Genomic DNA, 15,138 nt, shown 5'->3' on the forward strand with positions numbered 1-15,138 from the left:
TGCCCCCAGGAAGCCGAGACGCGCATCCTTCCCCGCTCTCCGTTCAGGACCGGGGACAGATTTGCAATGCGCATGCGCGGAGTGGAACGCGTGGAAGCACATCGCCTGCTTTCTTTTCTCTCTCCCCCCTGAGCCCTCCCTCACCACGCTCCTTCCCCCTCGTTTGTGCCCCTCCCCTGCCTCCCCCTCGCATCCGCAGCAGGGACTGGCCAATAAAAGAGAGAAAACACGTAAGCATCGACGCGGGCTCGGCGCAAACGGAGGATGCTCAGTGGGAAGCGGCAATCATCTCTCAGCACCGCTCGCACTGCTCACTTCTCCCCAAGCCGCCGAGCGCAACCTGGGCCTCTCCACTGACCCGACCCCGACTCTCATCCACACTGCGGCCGCACTCGAGGTGAGGAGGGCGGGGGGGACCTAATTTGGAAAGTCAGGCTCCTTAGTAGGAAGGTCATCGCCTCAAGAGCAAGATGTTGGATCCGTCGTCCAGCGAGGAGGAGTCTGACGGGATAGTGGAGGAGGAGAGCAAGGAAGTGATGGCCCCCCAGGCCGGATCTCGCATCTCCCCGAGCAGGACCAGCGAGAGCTCCGGTGGGCTGGCGCCTAGCAGCGGCCGCAGCAGCGCCAGGCCGACCAGCCCGAGCCCATCGGCCGCCAGCGAAGAGAAGGACGACCTGGAGAAGCTGCAGCGGGAGGAAGAGGAGCGCAAGAAGAAACTGCAGCTCTATGTGTTTGTCATGCGATGCATCGCGTACCCATTCAACGCCAAGCAGCCCACAGACATGGCGAGGCGACAACAGAAGGTAAGCGCACCCCCACGCCCCCACCCCCGCCCCTTTCTCTTTCCTCTTCTTCCCCCTATTCCCTTTCCTCCTCGGTGCAAGGGCATCGTTAATAAGCACATGCTGCTGAGACGAGTCCTCTTTCACATCATTGATGACCTACATAAGATACAGTACGGATGTATCGGGGGGCGGCTACCTCGTAGCAGCAAGGGAACACAGCACACCTCCGGTTTGTTTTTGGTGCAAAAAAGAAAGAAAGAAATCACCGAGCATGAGTGGGAGCATGATGAAGTAGCCCCCGGATAGTAGAAAAAGGAGGACACATGGTGGTGCAGCGCTACTGACTAGAGTGTTGCACATGCACAAAGCTCCCATGTGAGATCGATTGTGTAGCCCAGAAAGCACATTAAGTGTGCAAGGGCACGCAAGGAGCAGAAGAAAGAAACATTTGCATTGAGACTTGTTGCCTTCAGCAAATGTAGGTGAAGAATCAAATGAATGGACCCCCCCCTCCCCTCCCCTCTTTATCAATTTGGCCTTCCAAGGTGACTTTTAGGCTCGGACCTTTGGAGGTAGCCCTAATGAGCCACTTAACCCGCAGATGGCGAATGACTCAACATTCATTTCAAAATGTTCCCTACATACCTTTATCTATAGATTTATGCATATCACTCACGTGGTTTCAGGTTGCTGTGTGATGTTCAACTGAAGCCAATTTTAGGTCAGGACGTCCTTATCTAGTCTATGAAACGTAACCACAGATGCATATTTTTTTTTTTAATCTTTCATTGCTATTTACACTAAATATGAAAAATCTAATTTACTGGACAGTATCAATCTCAGGTTTTATCCACTCCGTAAACAGCATTACAGATATTGCACACTCTTGTTGGTATTTATCCCGCCGTCTTCTTTTAGGCATCGTATAGTTGACATTTTTTTTGCTGACTCATGTACAAGTGTATGTGGGAGGCTAAACCACTGTGTTTCCATGTATTTGTTTGTTTGTAGTCCCATTTGGCAAAGGTTCCCGACAGTCTAATGCGTGATTAGTAATGCACTTTTATATCTGGCAACTCAGGCAGCCACAAAACCTTCGAGCTGTGGGTGGGTGAGTGAGTGAATACCTGAACAAACACGCCAATGTGCAATGCAACCCAGACCAGACTGTCGACAGTCAGGCTGCGCAATTCCGTTTTTGTCCCCATTTCAAAGAATCTATTATTTTGGAAAATAAAAGCTCATTTGGAAAAAAATAGAATAAAGCGTACAAAGTCAAAAAATGTCAAAAATATGAAAGAAGAATAATTACATGGAAACCCTTAACAATGCGGGCTATTAAAATGTAAGTCAATGACGTGTCATGTCATTGTTAAGCAGTCATTCGGTATTTGTTGAAAAGTAGCCGATATTCTTAAACGCACATTCCTCACAGTGCACCCTATTACGGATTAGTCACACAAATATGATGAAACCATTTGTTGGTAATGAAAAGACTCAAAGCCAAAGCAAAACATATGGAGCGGCTCCATGGTAATCTGTTATTAGAGGGTCTGGCACACAGGCACACAGTCAGCCATGGACTATCGGGGAGATACAGGCCAGGCTTCAAAGTACGTCAGCTCCGTTACTGCGTCTTCAACGTGCCGCCGTCACCTTGTGAAAGGGCGACACAAAAGGGGGGAAAGGGCCTTTTGAAAATGTTTCCTCCTGCTAACCGACTGGTGTCTTCTTGTAAACTGCAGCCCGGCACTGCTGCTATTCAAACGTTCATATTTTATCTGCTTACATGTCTTGGGACACGCTTAAACTAAGTGCATAATTTACACTAAAGGATGCTTGGAGTAGATGACTGAGGTTATTGATAGACTGATCACATTGGTGATTTATGTAATGAAGTCCTCATTATTTTATTCTTGCCAGCTAAAGTCCTCCATTTTTCATTAACATTAGAAAGCCTGGTGGAGTAACAATAATTATAATAATAAAAAATATTGTTCATTACTGGAGTAACTGGACTCGTGATGCATTAGTGTGCCTTGCAAGGATTATTGTTTGCACGCACCAGCTTTGGTCCTATAATAGAACATTGTTGTGAGGTCACTATAAATATAACTCATAAATGCCTCAATGAACGAGCAGGTTACTAAAGTCAGAATAAAATCAATCAAGAACAAGACAAGAAATCATTTTTGGGGGTACTGCTGAGCTGAGCATAAAATACAGTTTACAATTGAACAATATTTACGAGTGTTGGAGGTGATGGATGAGAGGGAGGGTCAAGTGATGAGTCAGGCTACCGCTTTAATCTCAATGTGAAATATCTCAATTTTGTACGCGCTGATTGCGCCAGTATTTTTGAATTCTGTTTTGCGGACATAAATTCTAAATATTAAGTCAACTGTGTACTTTAGTACTTGTATGAGTGTCTAAACTTCCTAGACGGTGGAGGTTTTTAGTAAGGGTCCTTGATACGACAGTAGATGTGTGAATGGATGTTAAAGTACTGTATCCTGGAGGAGATGACAAGCTCATAGGTTGGTGTCAGACACCGCCTCCGTTGTTGACTGATTGTTTCCTGCATGCCCTCCCGACTAGTGGAACTCAATCACTTTCACATTACCAGGCTTCTCTGTGCTTTGGCTTGTTGGAAAGTCCTAATCAGACAGGTTAGACATCCAATGCAGGAAGGGAAATTATAGGTAAAAATTTGCAATCCTATTGGTCATTGTAAACGGTAACTCCAAATATCAATTGTTATTGCAAATTTCCTGCGAGTGACTCAAAATGTTTTTTTTGCAGAGGATAAATACAATATAGAAAAATATATATACAAAAGAAAAGATCCCATAATATTTTTCCTTCCCTTAAGTATCACAATTCTTTAAATAGTTTTTAAACCATATAATATAGTCAACCAAAGAAACTAAAGCGTGCTTCAACATTTTGCTAACATATGAAATAATGTAGATTGAAAAAAAATAAACACACAAAAATATGAGAGCATGTACATATATATTCTTTGCTTAAAGCATTCTAAAACCACCGTAGATATTCGTCGATTGCATGTTAATATTAAGCTCGTGGTAGGAAAAAAGTGCAGTTGTTCTACAACAAGTGCAATCCGCTTTGTTTTTATTGATTTGGTTTAACCTAGCAGTCTACAGTATGAATAGATGACAAAAAAGTTTCCGATTCTTTTTTTTCCCCACTCTCTAGTATGATTTGTTATTCCCGTAAGTTAGCCTGAGCCAATCATTTCCTAATAGAGCGCCTCTTGGCTCAGCACTTTCTAAAAGCATCCAGCCTCTGAGCGAGGGAGCCTCTGTGATGTGAATGTGAATTCAAATCTGTGCTACTTGGGTGAAGGTTGCCTCCGTGGTGCTGAGCGTGGTGGAAAAAAAATGACTTTGAACTGCTTTCTTGTCAACATTTCTCATTGGCTTGCTGTCATTGAGCTATGAGAGATCAGTTCTCGTTTTGTTAGGGTTAGACCGCTTGTCTTTGTGAACATTATTTGGCAGCCCATTTCGACTTATTAACTCCTCATAACTCATCAGCCACAACGTTAGTCCTTGACCTTTTCGACCATGCAGTGGCATCTAAAAATTATACCTGATTCTTTGCAAACGTGATTGCAAAAGTGAACCTGCTGTAACATTGTGGCTATAATATGTATCATTAGAGCTCAGGTAGAAAATATAATGAGAGCGCTATGGCATATTGTTTTGACACATCAGCTAGAAACAAGACACTTCCATAAAAAATCTTTCAGTTTCTTTGTTAAGAAATGCATCAAAGGAAAAATTCACTCAGCAACCTAATGGCTTCAACTACATTTTTATCCCGTTGAAGCGATGTGATATATTAATCAAGCTAAGCATGGCATTTTTGCTAATGGATGAAAGACGGCTAATATCGTAAAAAATTTGATCTAAGTGAGACGGAAGAGATAAAATGGCAAAACAGAAAGTGGCAATGTATAATTCAATTCAATTATCAATAATTGTGAGTGAAACTGCTGCAGAAAGAAAAGATAATTGCATGAAAGTGTCTTAATGTTCCTTTTTGCTTCCCAGTTGAGAGGTTTCATTTTGTCTAAGGGCGTCTCTGTGCTTTTGTGGCTGCTCCAGCTTTCATTCGAAAAACATGAATCGAAGTTGTCCATAGGTGTGAGTGTGAGTGATTGCTTGTCTTTACATGCCCTGTGGTTAAATGGTAACCAGTCCAAGGTGTATTTAGCTTCTCACCCACAAGTCAACTAGGATAGGCTTACTCGTGTCTAGGCCTGTCATGGTGATTACTATATCGACTGACCATTCCATCAATAAAATGGACACGATTGGGTTTTTTTCCCCCCCCAGACTCGATAAATTCTCATTTACACGCGTGTTGACAAAAATCACAGCAGGACATTTCCCGACAGCATTGACGCTTTACGGATAATGTTACTCGCTTTTTGGCAAAGGAGAAAGCTGAGAGGACGTCGTGCAGGAGATAAAAGAAATCTTGTTTGTTTTAGTTTGCCACTACAGTAATTGCAGTTTTTACGAACAGAGCCCGAATCTATTTTATTGATATTTTTCATTTATCTAATATGTCAAGTCAGACATTAGCATATTATGCAAGAGAGACAGATTCTTACACTTGTATGGCTGTTAAGAATGTTAAATAAATAAAAATAAATGATTACGTCATGCCGAAAGCTTGGCCATGTAACCGACTAATTCATCTAAGTTCAACTTCTTTTTTTGCATGAAAACATTTTAAACATGAATGAATGTTTGTGCTCCAGGCACATTTTATTACTCTTCCTTCAGAGAAGAATGTTAGTAAGATTACATTTGAACATGTTAGATGGGGCTCATAAAATGACTCATCAGTGAAAGGCGACTCATGTCAGATGATTTGCATTCTTCGCTAAGAGCTTTAAATTGAGTTTGGCATGCAAAAAAAAAAAACATCCAGTCAGAATAAAAGAGGCTTTGCGGTCAAGGTCAAAAGTGGGTTTCGAACGATTTAACAACATTAGTGATACAAATTGTTCATCTGTGCTTCGGATGTGGACGAGGTAGAGCGTAAGAGCGTAAGCCTAAAAGCAGTCAAGGTTAATCCTTTACCTCCAATTTGTGGACAGGACTCATACGGTGGAAAAAAATATACTGATTCTAGTATTTAATGTGTAAAAACAATTCCCTACATATTTTGCCTCCAACTCTGCCAGAGTTGCTTCTGCTTCATTATTCAGATGATAAAGCAGCAGTAGCTGATGAATCCAACACACCGGGACACTGTTGTTAGTAAAAAAAACAGCAATCGAAATGAAAATGTCACCCTGAGGAGCTTTTGCGAGACAATTTAGGATTTGCTCTTTCTCTTTTCATCCCTCACACAACGTGCATCTGTGAGCCAGCTCGAAAGCTGCATCTCACATTCTGACGTTCACCCTGCACCAGTTGATTTCTATTTCTGTGGCGCACGTGTTAATTAAACCTTTATGTCCCAGCAGAGCCCACGTGATCCCCGATGTTAGACGTCGACCGCAATATTTTTTTCCCCCCCCCCCCGACTAACCTTGACATGTTGACGAGAATGAAACACTGTTTCATGACTGAGCAAATCCGTGAAGCTTAAAAGGGGCTTAAGGTTAGTTGGTGTGTCCGTCCTGAAAGATTAATCTACGCCCTCCCGTCAATCTCCCTCTAGAAATTGTTACTGTATAGATAAATGCAGTCCATTTACAAAAGGTAATCCCATGTTCTTAGTACATCATACAGAGAGGAAACCATGTTGTTGACCAATGGATAGTGTCACAGCTTGAAACATACAATGTGTTTTATAAGCGCATGATTACTGTAACTGTTATTCCTACAAATGCTGCAATTTAACTATAGAGCATATTTTTGGAATTACTTTGGCAGAGGGTATTTGTTTTCATTGGCGTTCCACCATTAGCAAGATTGCGCAACAATTTATTTCTCTGAAGTTTTGTGGCAGCAGGCAGGGTCACAGCCGAAGGAAGAATGTAATAAATGTTTAATTCTGATCTGCATAAAGCTGATTATTCTCTCGATTTGCGACTCGTTTATACAAACTTTTTGGAAACTTTGCTTTATCGTGCATGAATTTTTAAATCAGCCATACAGAGAAGTATCTACGGAGTAATTGAGCACTGATCCTAATTAGGTCTTGGTTGAAGTTTGCAATTGACTCGAAGGCATATGAGTTGCAAATTATGAGCTATGAAAGTCATCATTAATCCGCAACCTGTCAAAGTACAAACATTGCATTTTTTTCCCTCTAATTCTTTGTGAATTATTTCAAATGTGACAAGACTGCAGGTGGCAGACACCTGTCGAAGAAATTGAATTTGTAAACAAGATACTTGTACTGCTTATTTTCGCTTGTCATAAATGTGTGAAATCAATGTGTGATTATGAACAGCAGCAGAAAAGTGGCCATCCTTCCCGCTTGAAATGATCTTTTGTCCTCCTGCAGTAATTGCTTGGATAAAATTAACTCTTCTTATGAATGAGTCTGCACAGCGCTGAGAGCGTGCGTCATTCTTTTGTGAAGTGGACTCATCTTTTCAATCGCTGCCTTCTTTGATGTCATCTCAAAATAAAACATTTTTTTCCCCCCGAGCCATTTCTATGCTGTTGGTTTTTAACGTGAAACGTTGCTTTAGTTGGAAATATGATGGGATTTGTGGAGATTTTTTTTTTGCCCTCCTCACATAAAAAGGCAGAGAGGAGATGTCCAAGCTGTGCAAGAATCATTACTGCAGTCCTCTGCTCCCTGACTCAGGCCTCCAGAAGGCAAAGAGCCACCTGGGGGGGCAGCATCACCATCCACTGGAGCATTTTTTTCTTTCCTGCATTGCTGAAAAGTGGCCTGACACTCCTATGTGGACAACTTGAACTCTCGCAATGCTTGCCTTCACCTAGAAGGTGTAACTGTTTGTTCTCTTTGATTGTGTTCAGATGTATTGGGACAGTATTAGCGTTGTCACGATCAAATATTTTTAGAATGGATTATTCAATCCATTAATCAAATAATCAGATAAAATTTTATTCCCATTAAAATGTATTACATTTCGTTTCCCACTTTGTTTATTTGGTATTATTTTGTGATTAAAAAAACATCAGCTACTGTAAGCAGTATCAAAATCAGCCTGCTTTCATAAAGGACTTGAGAAATCCGGAAATTATGACTTTAGAGAGCCAAAAACGAGAAGTTACTTACTCGCTTATCAAAATACGACGCATTGTCGATTAATTCTGACACTCCTAATTACAAAGCAGTTATTCAAATATATGGATCCAAACGATATAATAAAACCTTCCTATCAGCTAACAGACGTCTGATGTTATGAAACCAGGTTTTCAATAGTTAAAATCACAGAAATTTGATTACTTGTATCAACTAAACCGCAACATGTAATTAAAAACCTCTTGATCTCCTTCCCCCAGAGAGTTTTGATAGCTTCGTTTTGCCGTGACCTTTTCAAAGAGCCCCCCCCCCGCCCGATTTCAGCCTGTAAACCACAGGAAGCTCACATGTCCATGCCATTTATGTCATACTTGTGTAAGGGCTCATTTTCTGCTCGGTAACTGCATGACTGAAAACCGGGGCCGAGCAGAACGGGTGCTGTGAGGGAGTGGGTGGTGTGATAATGGATGTCTGTTACGAGAAGCGGCTTAGCTGGTGGTGAACGCCGTGTTCTAAGGCAGCACAGTGGAGCTTGCGGACACGCCATGTGTTTGCCGTGTGTCCGCAAAGCAGAGCGCACACCTGGCTGTTTGCTGACCCTGACCGACAATTGCCGTTGAGTCACACAATGCTGTCTTTTGCTGCAAATGAACATGAATGTGTCTGCCCGGGGGAGAGAATAGCCCGAGCACCTGCCTTTGTGTTTCTGTAGTCTGTGACCACAGTGGCTTGCTGTGTTTGATTTTGTTCAGCTGTCATGTACTCGTGCTGTTTGCTCACGTGATGTGCCCGTTGTGGCTGAAATGTGCTTTGTGTTGAGCATAAAATAAAAAAAATAAAAAAAAAGGAATCAAAGCCGGTTAGTTTGTTAGCAATAATGTCCACCTGGTTTATTATCCAAATTGAGTTCACACAATTGAGGGCTGAATGATCGTTTTTGGGTCTGAATCGGAATTCCAGACATGTTCATGCGATCGTCAAAGCTTTTTCGCCATGCACACCAGTCAACTGTAAATAAACTCTATCTTTAAATATTTTAAAATCTAATTTTAAATCACATTCAGGCATATTGGATATTGCGGTGAATGATTAATGTGGATATTAGGTTTTATCTTCACTATATTTTATGCAGCCGTGGTTTTAGATGAAGTTGTTTGTGTAGACTTTGTTGAGTTTTCTGGAAAGATTCATAGTTGTATTTCCAGCCTGCAGTGCTGCTATCTTGTTGGCTCTTCATTCATTGTTTAATTAAATTTGTACCCACATCTGTGAATAACCACGCATATAAATTATGCTTTATGTTCTATGCCAGGGGTGTCAAACTCATTTTTGTCGCGGGCCGCGTCGTAGTCATAGTTTTTTTTTTTATAACTGTCAGCCCAATTAAATTTATGAACGTCTCATATTAGGCTACACAACAAACGGATAAATAAGTAGTTTTGAAATCAGAAACTAGTAAAAACTGTTCAAATTTTTGAAAAGATGAATGGTAATAAAAATTGCTAGCAACATTGCTATTTTTTTAAAAAGTAAAGACAATTTGCAAATTTTGTATTGACACATAAAGTCGATGCAAAATTTGTTTGCGGGCCAAATATAATTACACTGCAGGCCAAATCTGGCCCGTGGGCCAGAGTTTGACACACGACTGTTCTGAACTTCATTTGGAAAAACACCATCAACTTTCAATGTGATGCAACTTCACCAATCACACAGAAGTGTCCAGTAAATGTGATTCAGCAAACTAAACCACTCAGACCGTGTACTTTATTCATTTAGATAATTAATCCATCCGTCAAAGCGCGGCAAGGACAACAATGTCATGCATCCTATAAGATGTAAAAAAAAATTCACGAGACCATGCTGACCGTATAATTAAAATATGACAAAATGTTCAAAACATGTCACAGTTATTCCACCTAATGACAGAAGCATTCGGGTTAAGTCGTTTTTACAGTACAGTCAAGTAGTTTTGAAAGTTTTCCGTGCATAATGCCTTTGCTTGGCTCGTCTATTGATACGCGGGGGGTGATTAATGTTTACTTCACTGCTGCAAATGAATCACGGGGCCCTGCTGCAATCTTGATAACAGCCATAGAGACAGAATCAATATGCGCCAAGTAGGAAAAATATGTCTTGGGAATGTGGTTCAGATGAAAATGTAGGCACTTTCCCTCAGCCATCAATATGGTCACTAATCACCACAGTTCCCCAATCAGCAGTCTCGCTTTTGTGCGTGAAATCTTGACGAAAAGATTAATAGTCTGTCATTGGCCAAGCTACAGAAGAGCCAAAGCGAATGATTACATTGAAAAATTCCATATTTTAAGGATTTACTTCAATGTCATTCTGCACCCTGAGGAAAAAATGAAAGCAACTAACCAGTTCAGCTCACTGCTTCAACTTCATTGACTCACATTAGGTTGCTTTCATAATTGTTTGGCACAGAAATTTTGCGTTTAATTTGGAAAGCAGCAGCCATGAATCAGCATTCTCCTGCTTCGCAAAGATGAAACTCATTCCTAAGATCAAAGCTTCTCACACTGAGGCTTTCAAAAAAGTGAAGCGTGGAATGGATGAAGTTGTTTTAATAATAATAATAATAATAATAATAATAATAATAATAATAATAAATTAAATAAATACATGAATAAATAATAATAATATTAATAATAATAATAATAATAATAATAATAATAACAATAATAATAATAAGAATAATAATAATACATTGCATTTATATAGTAGTTTGGACAAATAATGTCAGCATCCCTAAAAATTAATCCTATGATTAGCTTTCGTGCTGACAGATTTGAGTTAATTCTCATTTATTTTTCGAAGCAAACTAAAGGAGTTTGGAGGATGCGACAGGCTTATCGAGATTGCCTCACAGGCACATGATATGGAATGCATTTGCATCTTCCTCCCACACCAAAGTCTGCCATTCGCTAACAGACGCACACGCATATTAGCAGCTGATGCTAGTGCTTGTATGATATACACAACAGATTGATGTGGAGACAACATTTGTCAGAGGGAAATGGCCGCTCGATTGACTTTCAGGTCACTGACTCTTTTAGCGTGTATTAAATCAATTCAAGGACATTTAGACCTGAGTGAGGTTGAGGGGAAAAAAGGGGGAGAAGAGATCAGAGGTGCATATTATTTTAATTAGGTTCTTTATGTGCATATAAAATATCTCAACATTGAAGCAAATGAGTTAAAAGTTAAGTGTCTGGATTCATTTGACCACTCCTTAAATTATACGGAAGGTTTTACCAAGTGAATTATGTACCATGCTGTTTAATATCCAAACCTCTTTTTACTCCAACCAATCAAGGTTCCTGACATTTATTAAGCCAAGGCACATGTTGTATATGAGCAAAGTCTCGGGACACACCACCAAAATCTCCTGATTCTAACTTGTACCTGATATATTATTATTATATCTGTCTGCTGTTACAAGAATGTCCTACTGAGCTCATTTGAAGTTTTGTCAAACTTTAATAAAGAATTTCATTTCCAGAACCTACAAAGCCAACTTGTTTGCGCAGCAGAGTTTAGAAAAGGTGAATAAATACCACTGAGGTTCCATTTCACTGTTATCAGTGTCCCGTGTTCTTGCTGCTTGCTCTCAGTTCAAGGAGATGGATCAGTTTGGCAAAGTTTATACTAAGGTGGGGGAGCACGAGTGGGATCAGAGTGGTAGAAGTCTGCGACATTAGAATTTTATTCATGAGGCATCATTTAAAAAAAAAATAATAAGAAGATCGACTACTGCTGGTGCGCGCGGCTACGCCTCTGCAGGCTTTACATCACAGCGACGGTGGCAAAGACGGAGCGGAGCTGTAAAGCTAAGTTCTCGATTTACCGCCCAATCTATACTCCTGAGGTCATGACCCCTGTGTTTTGCTTGAAAGTAGGCTTATTGCGCATCCAATCAGTTATTTCGCCATCTCCCGGGGTGATTTCATTGGATGCAGTGAGATTTGGGAGCGTGTCATTGAGCCTTTTCAACTTTATGCCGGGAGCTGCCTCTTGGTGTACTTTGTAGGCTCAGAATAGCTTCCGCCTTTAAAGCTCTATACTGGAAGAGTTTGTCAGGCCAAATGAGGAGGCAGTGGTGGACCACGTCTCCCAGCTGGCCTGGGAGTACTTAGCCTAGTTCTGTGCTGACAAGAACATTTAAAGACTGGCTGGGATAGCATTGTTTCAGCTAATGTGCGTCCATTTGGACAGTGTTGTCTAATCTCGCCTTAATGCTTCCTTGTTCTTTGTGTGCCCTTGCCTCGCCAGATAACAAAGCAGCAGCTTCAGCAGACCAAGGATCGCTTCCAAGCCTTCCTGAACGGAGACACGCAAATTGTGGCGGATGAAGCCTTCATCAATGCTGTGCAGAGCTACCACGAGGTACCAGCACAGCATAATCACAGCAGCACACGCTCAATCAATCACAGCCATTTTTCCACAGAGCAGAGGCTAGATGACTTTCTGGATTCATCACTGACTCAATGCATGTCCACGTACATTTCTGCTGATTGTAGTGCAAAAACGCAGTTGGCCGGAGCAATTTCTATACAGGGAGTCGAGCCACGCGTTTTTTTTCAGGGCCATAAATCCAAGCCCCCACGCAGAACTGCTCGAGTTTCCATGTCAAAATGCTCAAATCCATGCGGCTGAGTGATAAAATGGTGGCTGAGGTTTCTCACTGTGAAGATTATGAGTCAGACCATGTGGCTGACACAGCCGTCTTTCCAAGCTCACGCTCTTCAATCCACATAATGAAGCAAGTCATTATTACCGTGCATGCTCGAGACATGACAGATAGCGGATATGAAAGGTCAATTCTTTAATGGAGGGAAAAAAAAACAAGCAAAGGCATAATGGCAAAAGGGCAGATAAATCTTTATACAGTCGGTAGATGGCTATACAGCCTAATTAAAGCTTTGCCAACGTGAAATATATTTTCATGATGGATTTTATAAATACATGAAATGGTGAAAAATGAGCTGACAAGCCAGTGTCTTTTTAAAAGTGTGCAGTGAGGGGAAATTGTTGCTTTTTGTAAGAATTTACGCACAAAAGGTTCACAATAATGAATAATGAAATCCAAAAAGTTGTCAAAAAATCTCCCATGATTTTAAACCAGGGGGTTCAAATTTATTTTGACAGTGACACCAAAAAATGTTTGATTGCCTCGTGTGAATACATATACGTAACAGATAGATAAATTACTAGTTTTGAAATCAGCAATCATATTTTTTTCAATTTTTGTTGAAGTTACTGTAAATATGAAGAAAAAAATCTTGCAAAATCTCAACATCATTATTTACTACACAGCCAAATAAAAAATGGCACAGATTTTAGCAACTATCATGAGAAGTGACATGATTACCTTTCGCGGTCCTTTTAAAATGGCACGGTGGGCCGGATCTGGCCCCCGGGCCTTGAGTTTGACACGGTTAAATAACCATATTAGTTTCCTTTGGTGTAGAACTGCACTGCAGATGTAAATTTGTAAGGTATCTTAAAATGGTGTTAACCTTAGTCACCTACACAAGAGGGGGAAAAGATTACAAATATGCTCTCGGTATGATTCTGCACACTTCGGCACCTTTGCAAAAATATTACCACCGTAAAGAAGACTGAATTTTTTATGAAGTTTTCAGAATGGACCGTAATGGACCGGGGCACCTACTCTGAATATAAAAAAGGAAGTGGAGTACAATCATATCCAGACCTTTTTTTTTTCAATCACAGATGAAATTGCTCTGCTAATTGAAAAAAAATATTGAAGTGGTTGTTGGTGTTCTATTTTACCACCAGAATGAGTGGGAGACACAGTAATTAATTAAATCATTGATTTTCCTAAAGACTTGTGCACTTTTAAAGGCCTCTCTAGGCGGGAATCAATGGTACCAAAGCTTTGTTGTTTGCATATGTACGCCGCTTACAAAATGAGCCCAACAGTTGATTCTTAGCCACATTGGATGCTGAGAACAAAATGTGACTGACTGTCTTAATGACAAAGCCGTGGGCTCCATTGTTTGGTTGACGCTGTCATCTTGTCTGTTACTGTCAGGCTGTCATTAGCAGGCGCCCCTGCATGCCGTTCATAAAACTGTGTTCTTTCTTAATAGCTAGAATGACTTGATGTGTATATTATGACATCTCTTTCAACAAAGGTGTTCTTAAAGAGCGACCGGGTGGCTAAAATGGTCCAGAGCGGCGGCTTCTCGGCCAGCGACTTCAGGGAGGTGTTCAAGAGGCACATTGAGAAGCGCGTGCGCAGCCTCCCGGAGATCGACGGCCTGAGCAAAGAGACGGTGCTTAGCTCCTGGATGGCCAAGTTTGATACCATCTACCGCGGCGATGAGGATCCACGCAAGGCACAGCAGCGTATGACGGCCAGCGCTGCCTCCGAGCTCATCCTGAGCAAGGACCAGCTGTACGAGATGTTCCAGAATATCCTGGGCATCAAGAAGTTTGAGCACCAACTGCTCTACCAAGCTTGTCAGGTATGTTTAAGATCCAATTGCACAATTGTGCCAGCAAATTTATTTTATATTCCTGAATCAAGCCTCCACATGGGCCATTTAAAGCGTTGAAAGTATCTTGAACAAAAACTTTTTGAGAAGTGTCTCAAAAACTGTTCTTTTAATTTCCACTCCCATTTTCAAATTATTGCATAATAATTATAATTGCATTATAATAATTTGACCTCGAAATAACAGCTTTGAAACCACTTCATTTGATTTCATCATTACAATAGCATCTGTCATTGCCATAGCAACCATGACTAAAGCACCATTAACCATTTCTGTGGTCTATATTGGTAGACTGACCAGGGCAGCTTTCATGTCATCTTTGCTTAAGTGCTAACTTAATAATATTTCATGCAATAATTGCATAGTTTTTTTCAAGACACGATGTCACGAAAGGTTCTTATTCATTACCTTGGCTTTTTAACTTCTGCCTATGTCGTTGTCTCACATACATGCTCCTTTACGACAGTTGATTTGCACATGCCTGGTTGCGTTCAAAGTAGATTACAAATCACTTTCAATGCAGCCCGGAAGCAAAAAAAAAAAAAAATCCCTCACTGTTGCTTTAACTTGTCAGCTATTTGTATCTGGTAATG

The 15,138-nt window shown here is 40.9% G+C and overlaps 1 protein-coding gene across 1 annotated transcript in view; it reads left to right on the forward strand.

The window, feature by feature from the left end:
* Positions 1-470: 470 nt before the first annotated feature.
* The window catches only part of cadpsb (Ca2+-dependent activator protein for secretion b), a 49,918-nt gene continuing 35,250 nt past the window's right edge, over positions 471-15,138 (forward strand). Inside the window, exons 1-3 of the mRNA XM_085923434.1 lie at positions 471-803; positions 12,294-12,407; positions 14,183-14,515. Of these exons, the coding sequence (XP_085779560.1) occupies positions 471-803; positions 12,294-12,407; positions 14,183-14,515 (780 nt within the window). The remainder of the gene's footprint in view (positions 804-12,293; positions 12,408-14,182; positions 14,516-15,138) is intronic.

This window comes from Syngnathus leptorhynchus, chromosome 11 (assembly GCF_054491065.1).
Source record: "Syngnathus leptorhynchus isolate UIUO chromosome 11, UIUO_Slep, whole genome shotgun sequence".
Lineage (NCBI taxonomy): Eukaryota > Metazoa > Chordata > Actinopteri > Syngnathiformes > Syngnathidae > Syngnathus > Syngnathus leptorhynchus.